The 20,909-nt window shown below is 34.9% G+C and overlaps 1 protein-coding gene across 1 annotated transcript in view; it reads left to right on the top strand.

Annotated features, from left to right (window-relative positions):
- The window catches only part of LOC110214950 (caspase-12-like), a 57,212-nt gene that overhangs the window by 17,608 nt on the left and 18,695 nt on the right, over positions 1-20,909 (top strand). Inside the window, 2 exon segments of the mRNA XM_078156838.1 lie at positions 6,825-6,933; positions 7,520-7,654. Of these exon segments, the coding sequence (XP_078012964.1) occupies positions 6,825-6,933; positions 7,520-7,619 (209 nt within the window). The 3' untranslated portion in view covers positions 7,620-7,654.

Below are 20,909 nucleotides of genomic sequence, written 5' to 3'. Positions count from 1 at the left end.
GTCTGCATACACACATGTATATATATATATATATATATATATATACACACACACACGTGCACAATACATACATATACACATATATAGAGAGATTTTAAAAGATAATGATGTGTGCCACAGGAAGAAGGTTAACACATCCTTTCTAGAGTCAATGACAATATGAATTTGAACATGGATTGAGAATTGGAAAGCGAAGTGGGGAGGACTGTACAAGTGAAGTAGAAAGGGCTATATAGGGAATAAAGTAAAGGATAAATACACCTGATCTAGATATAATGAGCCACATGAGACACTCATAAATAAGCACAATGTGGGAAAATGAAAGTAGTTCTGAAGCTGAACTCAGAGTTGGCTAATGCTACTCCTAGTCTTTTAGAGGCAGTACCGAAATTTGCCTAGATTAAAATATAAAGTGGTGAATAATCATTGCATATTTGAAACTGAGTTCTATACACATCATGTTAGAAGTTCTCTGTGGCCCACTTCATTATTAAACCCAATTTAAAGGCATGTGTGTTTCAGTTCATAAAGTTCTTAAATGTTTTCTCATACTTTTTATCCAAATTATCTTGAAATGCTGTTAAGGGTACCAATGTTAAGTTATCTTTTCTTGACCTTCTGCCTTTTGCTCCTACTAAACATGTGACCATGACTGATACATTGAGGGTCTAGCAATAAAAACACAATTATTCAAAAAGGACATAATAGCCATCATATCATAGCAAGGATTTTAGTTTATGAAAATTATTTGAGTATGAAAGCTGGTGAGTGCTTCTATCATTTCTGGATCTGTTCCTTCTTCCTTTTGGGACAATTTGGTGACTATGAGGCACTATATGTAATTAATATGAAGAGGCTTTACAAAATCATTATTTCTTCATTGATAATTACATACAATCTTTTTCTAGTCAATCTAAAAGTTTCATGAGTTTTCTCATATCACTTCTGGTTCTTTCAAAAGACGGTAAAGTCATTTAGATACATCAATGCTTTCATGAAATGCATGTTGCCAACTACCTTGTGCATAAGCATTTTAAAAAGTAGCAGGTGCCACAAGATTCCTTGGAAGCATATATCTCAACTTGATATAATCCTGCTGGCCAGACGAAGGCTGCCTTTTATTTGTCTTTCTCTGCTATGGGATGTGATATCATCTACTGTGCAGATCTAGTACTAAAAGCCTCTGTCTGATTCAAGTAGAAAAAAAATCCAGGGCATCTTGAATTCATAGTGTGGAAATTTATGTGGCTTCTGTGTAATCTACAACTCTCTCTCATTCCTCACTCTTGAACCACGTTATCCAAGATTTATTTTTGCCATCCTCTCCTATTTCCACCTTTGGAAGGAAGCCACAGAATAAAATTACTAATTGACCAAGTTTGGATAGGGCTTACTTTTGACTCTTTCCACCTCTTATTTCTATACAAAAGATATTGGTGGAAAAGGTACCTTCATTTTCATGTTCATCTTTTTTGAAAACACTTATTTACTATGCTGGTGACTTTTCTTTGGCCATGCCTTGGCTTGTACACATTGTTGCTAGAAAGCTAAGTTCAGATTATATACATTCTTGCAAATGAGATCTGACTGGGGCATAGTGTGGCAGGTCTCGCTATCTATCATTGTTCTCTCTTCTTTTGTACAATATGCAACTGTTATCACAACCTAGGACAATATTAGCTTTTTTTTTTTGATATTACTTTACACTGTTGATTCATATTAAGCTTGCAGTACCTAAAGATTCTCCAGATCAGACTTTGTAAAAACTATTCAAGATAATACCATTTCCCATCCTGTTTTTGTGAAATTGGTTTTGTGAATTTGTGTGTGTAAATTTACATCTACCCTTATTAAATTTAATTAATCAATAAATTAACTAATTTTTAGTTTTCAATATTCACTTCCACAAGGTTTTGAGTTCCAAATTTTCTCCCCATCTCATCTCTCCACCCACCCCAAGACAGTGTGCATTCTGAATGCACCTTCCCCTAATCTACCCTCCCTTTTGTCTCTCCCCCCTCTTCTCTTATTCCCTACACCTTCTATTTTCCCGTAGGGCGGGATAGATTTCTATGCCCCACTGCCTGTATATCTTATTTCCCTGTTGCAGGTGAAAAAAATTTTTAACATATGTTTTTAAAGCTTTGAATTCCAATTTTTCTCTCTTCCTCCCTCCCCACCTGGCAACATTGAGAAAGCAAGGAACTTGATACAGTTTATACCTGTGAAATCATGCAAAACACTTCTATAGTGGTCATGTTGTAAAAAAAAAAATAATTATATTTCCCTTCATCCTATCCTGTCCCATGTTTATTCCATTCTCTCTTTTAATCCTGTCCCTCCTCAGCAGTGTTTGCTTCTGATTACCTCCACCCCCAGTCTGCCCTCCCCTCTATCATCACCCTGCTCTCTCATCCACTTCTCCCCTATTTTCCTGTAGGGTAAGATAGATTACTGTAACCAATTGAGTACGCATGTTATTCCCTTCTTAAGCCAAATCCAATGAGAATAAGATTCACTCATTCCCTCTCACCTTCTCTCACTTCTCCTAATGGTAAACAGCTTTTCTTGTCAGTTTTATGTGAGATAATATGCCCCATTCTACCTCTCCCTTTCTTCTTTTCCCAGTATAATCCTCTCTCACTCTTTATTGTATTCTCCAGATATCACACTTTCACCTTCAAGTCACTCTGTGCTCTCTATCAATCTACACATATTTTTTTTTGCCTCCAGCTACCCTAATATGGACAAAGGTCTCAAGAGTTACAAATATCATCTTTCCATGCAGAAATGTAAACAATTCAACCTTAATAAGTCACTTATGATTTCTCTTTCTTGTTTACCTCTTCATGTTTCTCTTGAGTCTTGTATTTGAAAGTCAAATTATCTATTCAGCTCTGGCCTTTCATTAAGAATGCTTGAAAGTTCTTTATTTCACTGAACATCCATTTCCCCCCTGAAGAATTATACTCAGTTTTGGTGGGTAGGTGATTTTTGGCTGTAATCCTATCTCCTTTGACCTCCAGAATATTATATTCTAAATCCTCTGGTCCCTTAATATATAAGCTGCTAAATCTTGTGTTATTCTGATTGTGTTTCCACAACACTTGAATGGTTTCTTTCTGGCTGCTTACAATATTTTCTTCTTGACCTGGGAATTCTGGAATTTGGCTGCAATATTCCTAGGAGCTTTCCTTTGGGGATCTCTTTCAGGAGGTGATTGGTGGATTCTTTCCATTTCTAGTGTACCATCTGTTCTAGAATATCAGGGCAGTTTTCTTTGATAAATTCTTGAAAAATGATGTCTAGGCTCTGATTTTTTGTTCATAGCTTTCAGATAGTCCAATGTTTTTTTAAAATTATCTCTCCCAGATCTATATTCTAGGTCAGTTGTTTTTTCCAATGAGATAATTCACACTGTCTTCAACTTTTTCATTCTTTTGGTTTTGTTTTACAATGTCTTAACTTCTCATAAAATCCCTAGCTTCCATTTGCTCCATTCTAACTTTGAAAGAAGTATTTTCTTCAGTGAGCTTTTGGATTTGCTTTTCCATTTGGCCAATTCTACTTTTTAAGGCATTCTTTTCCTCATTGGCTTTTTGGGCCTCTTTTTCCATTTGGGTTAGTCTATTTTTTAAAGTGTTATTTTCTTCTGTATTTTTGGGTCTCCTTTAGCAAGCTGTTGACTTGTTTTTCACTCTCATTTTTCTTCCTCTACTTCTCTTACTTGCTTCTCAAAATCTTCTCTGAGCTCTTCCATGGCCTAGTATTGATTCATATTTTTTTTTTTGGAGGCTTTGGATATAGGAGCTTTGTCTTGGTTCTCTTCTTCTTGGATAGGTTGTATATTTGATCTTTGTCAGCAAAGAAATATTCTGTGGTCTTACTTTTTTGTGCAACTTGCTCATGTTCTCAGCCAATTACTTGAGTTTTAAACTCTTTGTTAAGGTAGGGGTGTGCTTCCATTCTGGCTAATGTACTATTCCAAGATTCAGGGGTTTTGTGCAGCTGTTTTCAGAGATACTTCTTGGGACCTGTAAATTTTAAGTTCTTCCAAGGTGGTATGATAAGGGGCGAGGTGTTTGCTCCTTTCCTGTCCTGTACTGTGGTGTATGAATGACTACAAGCACTCTTTTTGCCTTAGAACTGTGAGGAAGAATCCCTTCCCCTCACCACTACAAGATCTACCATGCCAGTGCTCCACCTTGCCCCAGGACTGCCACCTAGGACTGTGACCTAGATCTAAGCATGGGGAAAGCAAAGATTCCTGCCTCAGCACCAGCAAAGAGATCCCTCCAATCCCTGTCTAATCAGCCACTAGATTCCCCTTCAGCCTGTGGGCCAAGAGCTCAGGAAGAAGCCGCTATCTCTGGGCTGCGCCAGGACTGGGTCTGGACTGATCTTCTCTCTCACTGTGGTCACAGACCTTTCTACTGACCTTCTAACTTGTCTTTGGCCTTTGTGGGTTGAGAAATCTGGAAACCACCACAGATGCCCATGTTTCAGTGCCCTGAGGACTGCTCCAAATTCACTGAGGCCCTGTTTTTTCCTGGGAGGTCCATGCTGAACTATGCCCCTCTTCCAGCCTGGAACAATAGATATTTCAATCAATCATCCAGTTTGTCTTGGGCTGGAAATTTATTTCACTCTGTCTTTTTGCAGATTCTGCTGCTCTAGAATTTATTTAAAGCCATTTTTTACAGGTATTTGGAGGGGTTTGGGGAAGAGCTCAAGCAAGTCACTGCTTTTAATCTGCCTCCCACCCCTATTAAATTTTATCTGGTTTGTTTTAGTCTCCTCCCCCCAAAAAAATAAAATGCTTATTAGAATTGCAATACAAATTAACCATGTACCCCATGAAATTATGGTACATTGTTGCCTTTGGATACACAGGAAAACCATCACATTTAGTGGATTTTCTGAGGTGAACCTATTAGCCATTCTTCCATTCGATTACAAATTCCCTTTGTCTTGTGACTTTTTTTATACCAATATAAAGACTGAAAAAAATTCGGTGCATTCACTAGTACGTCCATTATTTGAACAGTGAAAAAAATTTCACAGTAAAATTACAAATGATTTAGTGGATGTCTTTACACAGATTACAAATCATTTGATTTTTAGTACCTCTTGCTCCCCTTTCCATCCTCCTGCCATAATTACTTCCGAAAAGAATAGTAGATACATTGAACTTAGGGCCATTTTATAATTTTCTTTGATTCACTGGAGTCCAATCACCAAATAATTCATCTTTTATCATTGAGCCTGTCAATGCTGAGTTAGGCTGACTCCAGCAAGGACAAAAAAATCTGTTGTAATTGTACTGAAAACCTTTCCAAAAGCAGAAGACTGCAAGGATTTACTCTATAGCCTCATAGCCTTTGAGAATCTAGGGTCATTTTCACGTGAAGATCAACAGTTGGTTTAGGATTTTTAAATACATGTGTGTGTGTGTGTGTGTGTGTGTGTGTATTTAGGTATATATGCTCTGATTAATAAGTATTCCATTTATCTTTCTCCTCCTACTGAATAGGAAAGAGAAAGAAAAAGAAAAGGAAGAGAATACATATATGTACACACACACACACACACACATATATACACACATATATAAATATGCACACACACATATAGTATGTATGTATGTGTATTATATATTTATATAGACAGATAATCAAGCAAAACAAGATTCCATATAGACCATTACATTTACTTTTCTATATCTATCTTCAATTTAGTAAATTTCCTCTCTGACAGGTAAGCAGTGGGTTTCATCTTTAATCTTCTGTAATCATGGTTTATTGTTATACTTATTAGAGTACTAAAGTCAAAGTCGTTTTTATTTTGAATGCTGACATGATTGTACATTTTTTAAAAAATATCATTTTGCATTAATTCACAAAAGGTTTAGCAGTTTTCCTGAAGTAATCCATTTAGTCACTTATTTTGGCTCAATAACATTTTATTATATTCATAGACCATAAATTTTTAGCTCTTCCCTATTAATTGAAAACATTTTAGTTGTTTTGTTTGTTTGTTTGTTTTAGTTTTTTTTCTTCCTTCCAGGAACAGAAAGGCTCAAAATATCTTGTACATATGAATCATTTTCCTCTTTCTTTGATCTCTTTTGTATATATGCCAATGAATGGTATCACTGGGTCAAAAGATTCATTCTGGTTAGTTAGTTCTGGATAGCACGACTTAGGAGCAAATTGCTTTAAAGAATGGCTTTACCATTGCACAATTTCACTAACAAATGCATTAATCTTTCTATTTCCTCATATATTTTCTAATATTTGTCATCTTCCTGTTCTCTTATTTTTGTCATAGATCAGGACTTTGTGAAGAAGACACACAAAGACAAAGAGCTAATGTCCCCATTACTTCTGAAAATACACTAAGTCAAGCGTATTTACCAAACATACCATTTTATTCCAATTATCTCCAACTAGTTTGACATTTTCTAAATCACAATATTGTATCCTCTAAGTCCATAATTCCATTGTACTAATGTTAGATTGTTCCTAGATACCCTTACAAAGTGATAATTATTCTGGGTTCAAGAAGGTGTAATCTATTTGTAATTTATAACTTCTATTTATAAAGTATTGATTTCATTCAGTAATTTATCTGTTTGCACAATACCTTGCACAGTGACATTCTGGTAATTAAAGTAATGTTTAGTTGAACTTAATAAGACTCAGTTGAATTGAACTGGTTCTCCTACCTACTTAAGTTAGCTATAAAGTAATAAAGCTACATCTCATGTTCTAATGTTAAAAAACAAAAGTCAGGACCCTGAATTTTTGTACCATTACATCCAGATGACATTTCTTTGGAAGATGATCAAGTGGGTTCCCTCTTCATCAGCTTACTCATTGATTGTTTCCAACAATATTCATGGTGCTGTCATGTGGAAGAAGTTTTCCAGAAGGTTGGTAGACTTTATCTGGAATCATCTATTGCTGGACAAAAAACCAAAAACAAAACAGAGAAAACAAAAATAAAACAAAAAACAAAAACAAAAACCCTCTTTGTTCACTTCAGATTTTCTCGTAGAACTATTTGCAAGATATCCAGTACAGAGCCAGATCAAGATTCTCCAAACAAATAATCAAATATCCATTTATTCTAATACCTACACTTCTCTCCCAGGAGTTATAGAAAAAAGGTTTAATTATTAGTGGATATGTATGAGAAAATATTAAAGATTTCATTTTACCTATCATTTTCATTATAAAAGTATACACTAGATTTAGTTTACTTCTAATGACATTCCATTCTCTTTATTTATTTTCTTTTCTGATTTTCTGAGACCTCCATCTCCTATTTGCTTAGTGACCAGTTGTTGCCTTCAGTACATAGACTCTTTAATATAATGATGTGGTAGGAACTCCCATTCCTAATTTTACTTTTCCTTCCTTTTTTTCTTTTTGAAAATTCAAGCTATCTTTTCACTACTGGTCCCACCAAATTGATTTTCCTTCCAGATGTTTACAAATGTCTCTCAATGACTTCTGGTCCAGAAATCTTTTGAGACTTCACAGGATCCAATCCAGATGACCATAATTGAAAGGCTATCCATGACAAGATACTTCTACCTCTTCCCAGGAATTTAAAGCTATCCAATGGCACCAACCTTTTCTAAACTAAGGTAAATAGTTCCAAGTGTTTAAAAGCAAAGTTTTCTTACTCAGACTCAATAACTAGAAATCTTGTGAGCACAGAGATGGTGGTGGGTCTATTAACTTGCTGGCTGGCAATCTCCAATTTCCTGTGTGTGATTAGGTGAGGATCAGTTATCTCAACCTGATTTTATTTTTCTTGGTCCATTACATGATTTTGAATGTAAAGATGAATGCAAACATTGCTCCAAGCAGAGTAAACTTATGATTTTGACCTGACAAATGAAGGCCTGATATTAAGATTTTGGATGTACTCATGGAGGGAAGAAATCATTGTTGTTGATTTCAAACTGGTTCTAAAGAAGTCAATTTGTCAGCCAGGGAAACTTCTCAATACTTAAAGTCACAATTCTGATTTGTGATCCAGAGTACTGATGTATAAAATAGTCCTTACTTCAGAGTGGTGAGGACCAGTTCACAATCTTATTTGGGAGAAATGTAAGTGTTGTTTACAGCACTTAAATTTAATATTAATATTATTCATATAAAATATTTATATCATCCACTTATATTATATTAAATATATTATTATGTAGTGAATATAATATATTAAATTACATATAAAACATATTATACTATAATATATTTGTGAATACATTTATATGGTATTTGTATTATTTATTTCAATAATATTAATTATTTATATACATTAAATTATTATCTTCATTACTGATTATTCAAATTTCCATCTTAATTAGACATGACCACATCATCATGCTTTTAGAAAGGGTTATGTTTCAGCAAATCCTGTCACTGTACCATGATTGCTCCTGGTACCACACTTTCTTATTACTTCCTTCTTTCTTTTTTATCTAGGAAGTAATATGCTGAGTAGTCCTTAAGCACTTGGTTCTTTCAGAAGGATACTTCCTTACACTCAACTTTATTTTTCCCATCCTCTAACTTCATGAGGGTTTTCCCACAAAATGTTTATCCCCATTTCCACCTTTCCCTATGTTTTTTTTCCCCCAAAATCCTGTAATGGCCAGATTAAACTCATCCTACAATCCCTGTCCCAAATTTCATATCATCCAAGAAGTTTTCAATGATATTTTAATACTTTCATAAATTCAAAATCACATTTTGGAACACTTTATTACATTATATTCAGGGGTTGGCAAACTACAGCCCATGGGCCAAATATATCCAGTAAACTAATAATTTGTATATATTTTAAAATAAATTTTATTATGTTTAAACTATATTTAAAACATTCTTAGTTCATGGTCCTTACAAAAAAACAAGTTGGGAAGAAAATGTCTCTCAAGCAGTACTTTCCCTACTTCTGCTCCATATATTAAAAAAAAAATTGTCTGTTTCATTTGAATATGCCTTATGTTTTGCCAAGTCATTTGAGAGAAGGTATCGTGTCTTCTATTTCTTTTTTTTCATAATATTTGTTAGGATAGTGCTGGTCACTAGAATTCCTTCAATTATTAATTCTGAAATTGAATGGAATATACCAATTTGATCTTGAAGCAGTTACTGACTTTTTTTGGGGGGATGCGGGTTCTGGGCAACAAAACAACCTACAGGTCATTAGTGACCTTGTAAAGATTAAAGCTTATTTTTAAGAGTTTTATTAATGCTTTTTTGTTTTGACGACTTAGTCTTTTATAAAATTTCCTTTGACAATCTAGTGCACCTCCTTTTCTGACAAAGAAAAAAAGTCAGTTATGATACAGATGAGTGGGTTTGCCAGACTATGCAGCATTTCATATCCATAGTTGCCCATTTCTTCAAAGAGATTATCTAAGTATATTTCTTCATCTCCCCTCTGGGGTTAATATTGGTCATTATAGAAGCAAATCATTTGGGTTTATTTTTAGCATTCTTTTTATTTACACTAATATGGTCATTGCATATACTATTTTCCTGGTTCTATTTACTAACTCTCTGTCACTTATGTTATTATTCATCATCACCATGATCATCATAATCATTTTTGAAGTGGGATTTCCCTATCTTGCTGAGGCTGGGAATACAGCAGCCATTTACAAGCCTATTCCTACAGCTTATCAATAGTGAAGTTTTGACCACCTCTATTTCTGACCTGAATTAGTTTGTTTCTTCTTAAGCAACATGGAGATCCCTCACTTCCAGGGACTCCCTTTATTGGTGCTTGACATTTTTGCAGATACCAAATTACCTTTAACCTTACTTCCATTCAGACTCATGAGTTCATGGGATCCACCAGCCTTGATCTCAATTTCAGGGATTATTCTCTCACATACTCACATCAGTTACATCATTTCTTAATATGCAATTATACATCACATCAAATTACATAACATACTCCCCAACTGATTGCACACCTATTTTTGAGTTTTAAGGCACAGCTGTGAGGAATCAGTGTCTCAGCCTAAAAATTCCTTCATCCCGAAAGAGGCAGGAGATGCTGATTTTGCCACATCCCCAAAGAAAAGAGAGAGCAACTCTTTGGGGAAGTGGGAGTAAAGAAATACACAAAACTAGATGGAGGTGAAAGAGTCTCTATGCTATAAATTTGAATACATGAGACCCCTTGAGGGGACCTTACTGTACATCAATATAACCTTGAGAAATCAACAGATCAACTCTGATGGTATTGGACTATTATTATACGTGGAACTGTTGCCAACAATAATACAGCTAAAACATAGATCCATTAAAATCATTAAGAATGACATTTTAAAACATGACAAAAAAAGCTTTAAAAATATAGAAAAAAAGCAAGAGGGAGCCAAGCAAGAAGAAAACCAAATGGAAATAGTACGAGAAACATAAAATTCACTTCAACTTGCCTGATATAGGAGTTATACAGCTCATGCTTTCGTATTGAGCTTACAGATATGCTTATATCCTAATATTTTTATTCTATATTAAAAAGCATATTTATCTACCTATTCAGTAGGCTGTAGAACATTATCTATAAAAGAATAATAGCAGGAAATTTTGTTTTTCTGGGACTGCTTCTATCTGAACTCCACTTGAAAAAATGAGATCAAAATAGACTATTATTATTGTGGTTGTTCATAAAAATAGATCATATTAGTGTATTTTTTTCTTTAAATAACATTTGGGATAAGTGAAAAGCCCAAGAGATAGAGATTCTGGGTAATTTAATAAAAATTAACCCTGATTGATGAACAATTAATGAAAGGGCAGACTTATTAAAGAGGAGGTGGACAAAAGTCCTCCTGCTAAGAACATTACTTGATCATGAGACTCTGCCATCTCCAGCAAACTGGACAAAGGAATCTATCTCTACCCAGACCACTTTGTTTGATTTTCTCCTTCATATGCTGAGTTCCCATAGACTGCCATGGAGGGGTACAAGGCCATGGGCTCAATGCTTTAGGGCTTAATGCACCTGCATTAGATTCTTTAGATTACTCTAAACAGAAGTAAGGTCCCCTAGTTGGGTGGGGTCTGCCCAAGATTGTGAAGCATGTACCCCAAGGATTAGGCCAATCTCATCTATCAGCCTTGTCCTTCAGAGACTGGCCAAATAACTTTCAAGGGCTGGTCCCTGAATAAGGAAATGGAAAGAAAAAAAAATCTTTATCCTATTTTAATAATAAGTGGTTGTTAATATAATAGGAAAATAATAACTTCTCTTGCATATAACCCTTTTATCAGAGACTCAAGATTCTGGGGACCTAAGCACTCTTTAAGGGATGTCCTCATTCTTTTGGATTATAGCCTACAAGAAGGAAATGTGGGAAAATGTATATATATTTCCCTTTCCCCAACCTTCTGAAACACTTGCAAATGCTCATGTTACTTTCCCCTACCCCTTTAGGAGAGGGTTTCTAGACCTATGATTTCTTCAGTGTGGGAAATTACTTATTATGGAAACTCCATCAATTTGAATCAGAGAGTTGCCTGAGGATTCCTGAGTGGTTAAATGACTTACCCAGCATTACACAGTCAAGACATATTAGAGACAGAACTGCTGTGTTGTTTTGTTTTGTTTCCCTGAATTCAGGCCATAATATCAATCTATAACACCATGCTATATCAATCTCAATCATTTAGAAGATAGTTTTGTTAAATGAAAGAAAGCAAAGAGACCCTTGAATTAGTCACCTCAGTCCTCAAATGTATATAAACTTTCAGAGCCATAGTTCCTTTTTTGTTTGTTTGTTTAAGGTAATTGAAGTTAAGTGACTTGCCCAGGCTCACACAGCTATTAAGTGTCTAAGGCGAGATTTGAACTCAGGTCCTCCTGACTTCAGGGCTGTTGCTCTATCCACTGTACCACCTAGTTGCCTCTTAGAGTCACAGTTCTTGAAAACACCCACATAACCCCCCTCCCAATCCCTCCCTTTTTTATCCCACCCAAATCTAATCTTGGTTTAGCATTCATTTTGATTGAAGGGATCATGGAGTGCTCTCTCACTCTCTCTCTCTCTTTCTCTCTCTCTCTCTCTCTCTCTCTCTCTCTCTCTCTCTCTCTCTCCCCACTTTTTAAACTTTAATTTTTTTTTTATGATATTTCCTGACAGGCACTCAAGGCACCAATTTCTAAAGCAAAGCAAGTAGAGGCCATTAGTGCTTCTGTGCTATCTTCCCAAACAAGGGTAAAAACTCCAAAATACAATTCCCTGGTTACTATTGATTCCCTCTTTACTTCTTTCTTTATTTGTTCTTATTATTACCTTTCCTCTTTAATAACAGCCCATCAATATATAAATATAATGCAAGCAGGAAGTACCTCTGTTCTTAATGAGAGCTCTGTAGTATGAAAGCACTATACCAAGTCCCAGAGTTTTTATTCATTGGAAAGACTTATAGCATGTCATTATTCTATGGAGCCTTAAACCTAGATAACAGGAAATTAGAAAAAAAAAGACAAGAAAAAATGAACTGTACATATGTGTTTGCATACACAAATATGCATGTGCATATCCACAGAAACACATGTATGCATAACCATGACATGGGTGAAAAGTTTTTTTTATATGTGTAGATATATACATACTCATTACACACATATATACATGTAGTAATATGTTATTGGATAGTCTTATGACCAGTTGACTTGCCATTCAGTCATATATTCCCTAACTATAGTACCCCTTAAAACAAAGAAAATGTGAAATGATGTTCAGCCCAATGTGACCTCTTTCTACTCTTGCCATGGTGGTGGCAGCTTGATATAAAAGAGAGCAAAGGGTTCTAATAATTTGTTTTTAGCCTCTTTATAAACTTTAATTTGATAGATACTACTCTAAACATGAGATAATCATTCACTGAAAAAGTAGACATATTACTGGATGAGCTGAGTCTAATCATTCCTGACATTCTCACTAAAAATTCAATTATTTCTGAATCAGCAGTTTATGTCTGATCAGACCATCAGCTAGACAAAAGATTTAAAAATATACAAGGCTAGAAGAAAGTTTAAAAATTAAATAAAAACATAGAATGCAATCAAAGTTCAATCCTATCTTATTCAAATAAGCTATTTATAATGAATATTGGATAATACACAAAGAAAGGACATCACAATTACAATAATTTAATATAACAATTTAACCAGTTTAGAAGAATTACCCTAAAAAGTTGGTCAAAAGAACCTTAAAAATATACCTAAGTGAGCAAGCACTTAACTTTCTTGTCAGATGGAAAGAAATTACACTCAAAAGCAAGATAGATATAGAGTTTAAACTAGTTTGTAAAATCTTAGGAAGAAGTAGGACGGGACCTTATGAGTAGAATCAATTCATAAAGCAGAAAGAAGCAGTAGAGCAGAAAGCTAGTTCAATGAAAGATTTAAAAAGAGACCCAATTAAGCAAAGTCTTCCTAAGAGAATTTAGAGAAGAAAAGGGAAGGACAGCAAATAAAAGAAAAGTGTAAAAGACCTTCAAATAATTTTTACAAATAATTTTCACAATAAGAATTACCCAACAGACTCTAATATCACAGACTTATATATGTTACTGTTGATGTAGAAATGTTCTTTAATTTGATTAAAAGATGAAGAATACACACACACACACACACACACACACACACACACACACACACACACACATACTTGAGCCAATCTGTGGATTCTTTAAATTGGTTCTTTTATTAAGTGGTTGTTTGCAGTTTTCTTGTGTTATTTCTTTCTCTCTAATATCTAATATTTGTTTATTTTAGCTTTGCAACTTCTTCCTGGGAAGCACATGATCCTCAAGTTGTCTTTGTCAGGTCTTCTATTATTATTATGATTGCTTCTGCTTCTTTTCCCAATTTTCCTTAAATTCAGTATATTTGCACTTATAATTTTCTGTTCTTTCTACTTTGGAAAGCCTAGTTTACTCAAGTTTTTTTTTTTCCTCTTGTGCTAATTACTTTTGCTGTGCAGGCCATTCGTTCCCTTATAACTATTTTCTGTCAAGACTTTAGTTTTTCTTGAAACATTCAAGGGAATCTTTCTGTGGTTCCATGCTCTGTTGGGAATCCACATATGTCTGTATTTCTCAGATATTATTTCAACTTCTTTTCTATCGCTATGTTCATTTAAAGGCATTTGTTAAAAAAAATGCCTAATTAGGGATCCTTAATCTAGGGCCTGATTTAGATAGAAGAAAAGCATGGTATTACCCTCCTTTTCCTTTACTTCATCATCACATGGTTGAACAGAATTCAGGCTCTCTGCTTATTGCAACAAGACTTATGAAAAGAACAAAGCCAGGGAGTTTGGTAGAAACTGTATCAGAAGGGAAATTGCTTGGTGATTGCCAAAAGATAGACCATCAGGTTAGTCTGATGTGTCAAGGCGCTAAGGATGAGCATTCTCCATTTTATAAGACAGTTACTTTATTTGGCTTCTTTCTTATACTGTGAAGATTCCTGTAATTTCTCTTTTGTAAAGGTTTTTGTTTTTTAGGAAATATCAGTAGATGTAGAACATGTCTAGTACTCCACTTGTTGATAATGTAACCAGGAAAATCTATATCTATATCTATATCTATATCTATATCTATATCTATATCTATATCTATATCTATATCTATATCTATATCTATATCTATATCTATATCTATATCTATATCTATATCTATATCTATATCTATATCTATATCTATATCTATCTATATCTATATCTAACTATATCTATATCTATATCTATATCTATATCTATATCTATATCTATATCTATATCTATATCTATATCTATATCTATATCTATATCTATATCTATATCTATATCTATATCTATATCTATATCTATATCTATATCTATATCTATATCTATATCTATATCTATATCTATCTATATCTATATCTATCTATATCTATATCTAGATAGGTAGATAGATATAGATATAGATATAGATAAAGATATAGATACATGTTCTTCAATTACCAATACTTTTTAAACTACTAAATCTGGTGGGTCATTTCTTAATCCTCATCCTATTTCACTTTGTATATTTCATATATGTACTCTAATATATAACCCTTTTTCAAGGATCAGATCTGGTCCTGCTCCTAATTTTCATATTTATTAGTGTCCTATCCACCTCAAATTTCTCTAGAGTACTAGGAATTGACCTCTCCTTTACCCTCTTTAAATTTGACTCCAGTCATTTTTATCTATGTACATTTTGCATCTCCTGAAAAAATATAATATACCTGTCCCAAGGACAGGTAATTTTTTTGATTGGTCTCTTTATTCTTCTACCTTCTTGTACCTACTACAACCTCTCCCAGCTCCACCGCCTATTTTCCTCAACCTTGCAACATAATTTAGACAAAACTTTTAAAAAAAATTTGCAACAACTGAGGCAGTACTTTAAGCAGAGTAGGTTACTGATAAATATTTGTTTGATTGAACTGAAACTAATGAAGAGTAGCTTATTCATTTTAATACCATTCTATCCAATAAGAATTAATTAAGCAAAAAAAAAATTGTAAGCCTCTGTTCTGGGCACAGAAGATACTAAGACAAAGCTATCAAAGAGCATTAGCTCTACTAGGGGATGCAACATGGCAACAGAAGTAGATATATCTACACATCTATACACGTGTATATAGGCATACATGTACATATATGGATAGATAGATATGTGTATGTGTGAGTGTGTATGTGTGCATATAATTTGAGGGTCAAGCAATTAACAAATACAAACATTAGGAAAGATTCTCATTGGGAGGCGGCATATCAGTAGGGCCTTAAAATAATCCAAAGATTTCATTTTGGCCAAAGGCATGGAGGAAGAGGGTGCAATGTTATATACAGAAAATGACAGGTAGGTCACTTTGACTGGCAAAAGAGTGTGTGAAAGGAATGAAGCAGGAAAAAAAAAGTTAAATTATCTGGAAAAGTAGACTAGAAGTATACAGTGAAAGACTTTGACATAGAGATTTTGTATTTTACTTCAGTTGAGAGAGAGCTGAAAAGCTTCTGAATCAAGAGAGAAATATGATCTGTCTTATCCTTTAGGAAGATGAACTTGGAAGTAGTTTTGAGAGTGGACTGGAGAGGGGAGAGTTTGAAAGCCTAGGGTCAAATGAGAAGGCTTTTGGATTAAACATTTAGCTTCGTTATTCATTTATTCATTCAATAAGCATGTATCAATTACTTGCTGTGTTACTTGCTACTCATTACACAACAGGAAACAATGGCCCATGAAAATTATATTTATTGTGCTGAGACAACTAAGGGCCATATACGGAGGGGATAGGTTGTAGGGGAAGATGAACATACAGGATCATTTGAGGACCAAGACAAGACTAACAATTAGGGGAGATTAGGAAAGGTTTTCCATCTCACATCGAATTAACAATGAGAAAAATACAGAGATACCAAGAGGTAATGTGAATGCATTTTATATTGGAACCAATGTGAGGAAATCATAGATGAAGATTGTCAAGGAGGAATGATTACTACTTTTCATGAAAATAAAGTACCATATATTTCTCATCATATCTAATATACCAAGAATACCCATTATAGTCACTGTTTCCTTAGTGACTGATTCTGAGTTATTAGGAATTGAGCTGTAGAAGAAAGCTTGATTTAAGTATTAATGTACTCAACACCAACTATTTTATTCCAGATCTATCACAAATCACTCAATGGAAAATATTCACCTATTCTCTGGATAGTTTCAGAATGCAGAAAATGGACAGGCAATTTTTGCTTTTTCTTTTCTACCGATTGCATGGCAGATTAATGATCCAGTCTATTGTTCCCATTCTGATGAAACAAGCAAACATATGCTATATCCAAAGTTCAAATGAAATATTGCTTTAAATGTTATTCTATTATTGTGGACAACATCAAATGCATTTTATTTTATTTTTAGTGATCTTTTCTCTATAGCTGATGTTATTAACCACTTTTTTTCTGTCATAGATCTCATTAGTACTGGTAAAGCCTAGGGACCCCTTCTCAGAATAATGCTTTGTCCCCTATATTCCTAATAGAAGGAAATTTTCTGTCTTTCCCTCCCTTTCTCTCTCTCTCCCCACATAACATATACATATATATATATATATATATATATATATATATATATATATATATTATATATATATATATATATATATATATATATCCACATTAGAATATATATGTGTATGTATGTGTGTGTATATAAATATATATACACATACACACACACACACATATATGCACACATACGTGTGTATATCTGTATCTATCAGATGGAAGGGGTGGGGAACTATTTCTTATGTGTGTATAACTGGTTGGCAGTTTCACTAGTTATAATGTTATTTTTTTTCCTTTTCTTTAATCACTCCCATCAAATTAGATTAACATCAGTAACACAACTACCTGAACTTCACCAAAATTGCAAAACACTTATGCAAGGCAGTGTGAACAATGGACTCCTTGATACTACTGTGACATCAACATCTGTAACAGATGACAATTTCTCAATCTCTCTGTCACCTTATACTTACACAGTATATTTCCTTGTATTCTTTGTTTTAATTCCCTGAGGCACTTTCAAATCACTAGTAATCTCCCACTGCTTAGTTACAGTTACAAACTCTATGAGTAATTGCTGTCCTTTCTGTGGAAGACATTTTTGTATAGGTTTGCAGAATGTGTCACAGCTTAGCCATTGCACCCTTCCTTTCCTATACCACACTGCAATGTATGAGTTTCATATATCTCCGTGGTTGTAATTTATAAGCATGCATGTGTTTATTTCTGTGTGTTTGTATACGTGTACTTTTATATTTCAATAAAGCAAGGTTCTATAAAATCGTTATTGTAGGTACTCCTCTCTATTACATTCTATTTTTTGGTGAAATTCTCTATCTAGAAAATATATTATGATATAACTAAACCTGTGATAAGACTATCTGGTTCCAGCTTGGCTAGTCCTTGGCTAGTGCAAATGACAGACAATCACTGCATCCATATTTGAATCATTTTGCATCCTTGGAAAAGCCCATATTCTGCTGGCACAGTCTATAGAGTAAGCAAGAGTCACATCCATGCCAAAATTACACATACATAAAATGCACACTCAGTATTTTAAAATAGGTGATTTCTTCAATGAATTATCTTTCTGTGTCAGAAATAAATAACATCTTATGCTTTAGTAGATAGTACTTATAAATAATACTTTTTATTTTTATATTTTTTTAGAGTTTATTTGTTTTTATTTGTTTTCACTTCCACAAGTTTTTGAGTTCCAAATTTCTCATCCCTCCCCCCACCCCAAGACGGCATGCATTCTGAATACCCCTTCCCCTGGTCTGCCTTCTCTTCTATCTCTCCCCCTCCCTTCTCTTATCCCCTTCCCCTTCTATTTTCCTGTAGAGCAGGATAGACTTCGGTACCCCATTTCCTGTATTTCTGATTTCCCAGCTGCATGTGAAAACATTTTTTTAAACATGTGTTTTTAAAACTTTGAGTTCCAAATTTTCTCCCTTCCTCCCTCCCCACCCACCCTCATTGAAAAGGCAAGCAACTCAATATAGGTTGTACATGTGCAGTTATGCAAAACACTTCCATAGTAGACATGTTGTGAAAAACTAACTCTATTTCCCTTAATCCTATCCTGCCCTCCCATTTATTCTATTCTTTCTTTTGACCCTGTCCCTCCTCAGAAGTATTTGCTTCTGATTACCCCTTTCCCAATCTGCCCTCCCTCTATCATCCCCCTGCTCTCTTGTCCCCTTCTCCCCCTATTTTCCTGTAGGGTAAGACAGATTTCCATACCCAATTGAATGTGTATGTTATTCCCTCCTTAAGCCAAATCCTATGAGAATAAGATTCCCTCATTCCCTCTCACCTTCCCTTTCCCTCTCCACTGTGAGAGACTTTTCTTTCTGTTTTTTTTTTTGTGAGATAATTTACCCCATTCTACCTCTCCCTTTCTTCTCCAAGTATCATCCTCTCTCATCCCTTAATTTTATTCTCCAGATATGACCCCTTAATCTTCAACTCACCCTGTGCCCTCTATCTATCTATCTATCTATCTATCTATCTATCTATCTATCTATCTATCTATCTATACATACATACATACAATTTTTTTCCTTCAACTACCCTAATACTGACAAAGGTCTCATGAGTTACAAATATCATCTTTCCATGCAGGAATGTAAACAGTTCAATCTTAATAAGTCTCTTATGATTTCTCTTTCCTGTTTACCTCTTCATGTTCCACTTGAGTCCTGTATTTGAAAGTCAAATTTTCTTTCAGCTCTGGTCTTTTCATCAGGAATGCTTGAAAGTCCTCTATTTCACTGAATGACCATTTTTTCCCCTGAAGGATTATACTCAGTTTTGCTGGGTAGGTGATTCTTGGTTGTAATCCTATCTCCTTTGCCCTCTGGAATATTATATTCCATGCCCTGCGGTCCTTTAATGTAGAAGCTGCTAAATCTTGTGTTATCCTGATTGTGTTTCCACAGTACTTGAATTGTTTCCTTCTGGCAGCTTGTAATATTTTCTCCTTGACCTGGGAACTCTGGAATTTGGCTACAATATTCCTAGGAGTTTTCCTTTGGGGATCTCTTTCAGGAGGAGATCTGTGGATTCTTTCAATTTCTATTTTGCCCTCTGGTTCTAATATATCAGGGCAGTTTTCCTTGATAATTTCTTGAAAGATGATGTCTAGGCTCTTTTTTGATCATGGCTTTCAGATAGTCCAATAATTTTTAAATTCTCTCTCCTGGATCTATTTTCCAGGTCAGTTGTTTTTCCAATGAGATATTTCACATTGTTTTCTAATTTTTCATTCTTTTGGATTTGTTTTACAGTGTCTTGATTTCTCATAAAGTCACTATCTTCCAATTGCTCTATTCTAATTTTTAAGGAAGTATTTTCTTCAGTAATCTTTTGGACTTCCTTTTCCATTTGGCCAATTTTTCTTTTTAGGGCATTTTTCTCCTCATTGGCTTTTTGGACCTCTTTTGCCATTTGGGTTAGGCTATTTTTTAAGGTGTTATTTTCTTCAGTATTTTTTGGGTCTCCTTTAGCAAGCTGTTGACTTGTTTTTCATGATTTTTTTGCATCACTCTCATTTCTCTTCCCAGTTTTTCCTCTACTTCCCTTACTTGCTTCTCAAAATCCCTTTTGAGCTCTTCCAAGGCCTGGGACTGATTCATATTTTTCTTGGAGGCTTTGGATGTAGGAGCTTTGATTTTGTTGTCTTCTTCTGGTTGTATATTTTGATCTTCTTTTCACCAAAGTAAGATAATATAGTCTGACTCTTTTTGTGCTGCTTGCTTGTGATCCCAGCCAATTACTTGAGTTTTCAACTCTTTGTTAAGTCTGCTTCCAATGTGGAGAATGTATTGTCCCAAGCTTCAGGGGTTTGTGTAGCTGTTTTCAGAGATACTTGTAGGGACCTGTAAATTTTCAGTTCTTCCAAGGTGGTATGATAAGGGACGAGGTGTTTACTCCTTACCTGGCTTGTGAGCACAAGTATTCCTTTCTGTCCCATAACTGTGAGGAGGGGTTTCTCTGCACTGCCACTAGAAGCTCCACCACACCAACACTCCTCCTCACCCCAGCACTGCTGCCCAGAACTGTGACCCAGATCCACACACAGCCAAAGCAAGAGATTCCTGCCTCACACTGGCAAAGAGATCCCTGCAGTCCCTCTCTGATCAGCCACTGGATTCCCCCTCAGTCTGTGGGCTGGAAGTTCGGGAAGCAGCTGCCCTCCCCCAGGGCCATGCTCTTGGGAAATGGAGCTGAAACCTTGCCTTCCTCTCTGACCACCGACAGAAACAGACTTTTCCCACTGACC

Source organism: Phascolarctos cinereus, unplaced genomic scaffold, assembly GCF_003287225.1.
Source record: "Phascolarctos cinereus isolate Bilbo 61053 unplaced genomic scaffold, phaCin_HiC Scaffold_726;HRSCAF=1367, whole genome shotgun sequence".
Lineage (NCBI taxonomy): Eukaryota > Metazoa > Chordata > Mammalia > Diprotodontia > Phascolarctidae > Phascolarctos > Phascolarctos cinereus.
This window is presented reverse-complemented; position numbering and strand designations above follow the sequence as displayed.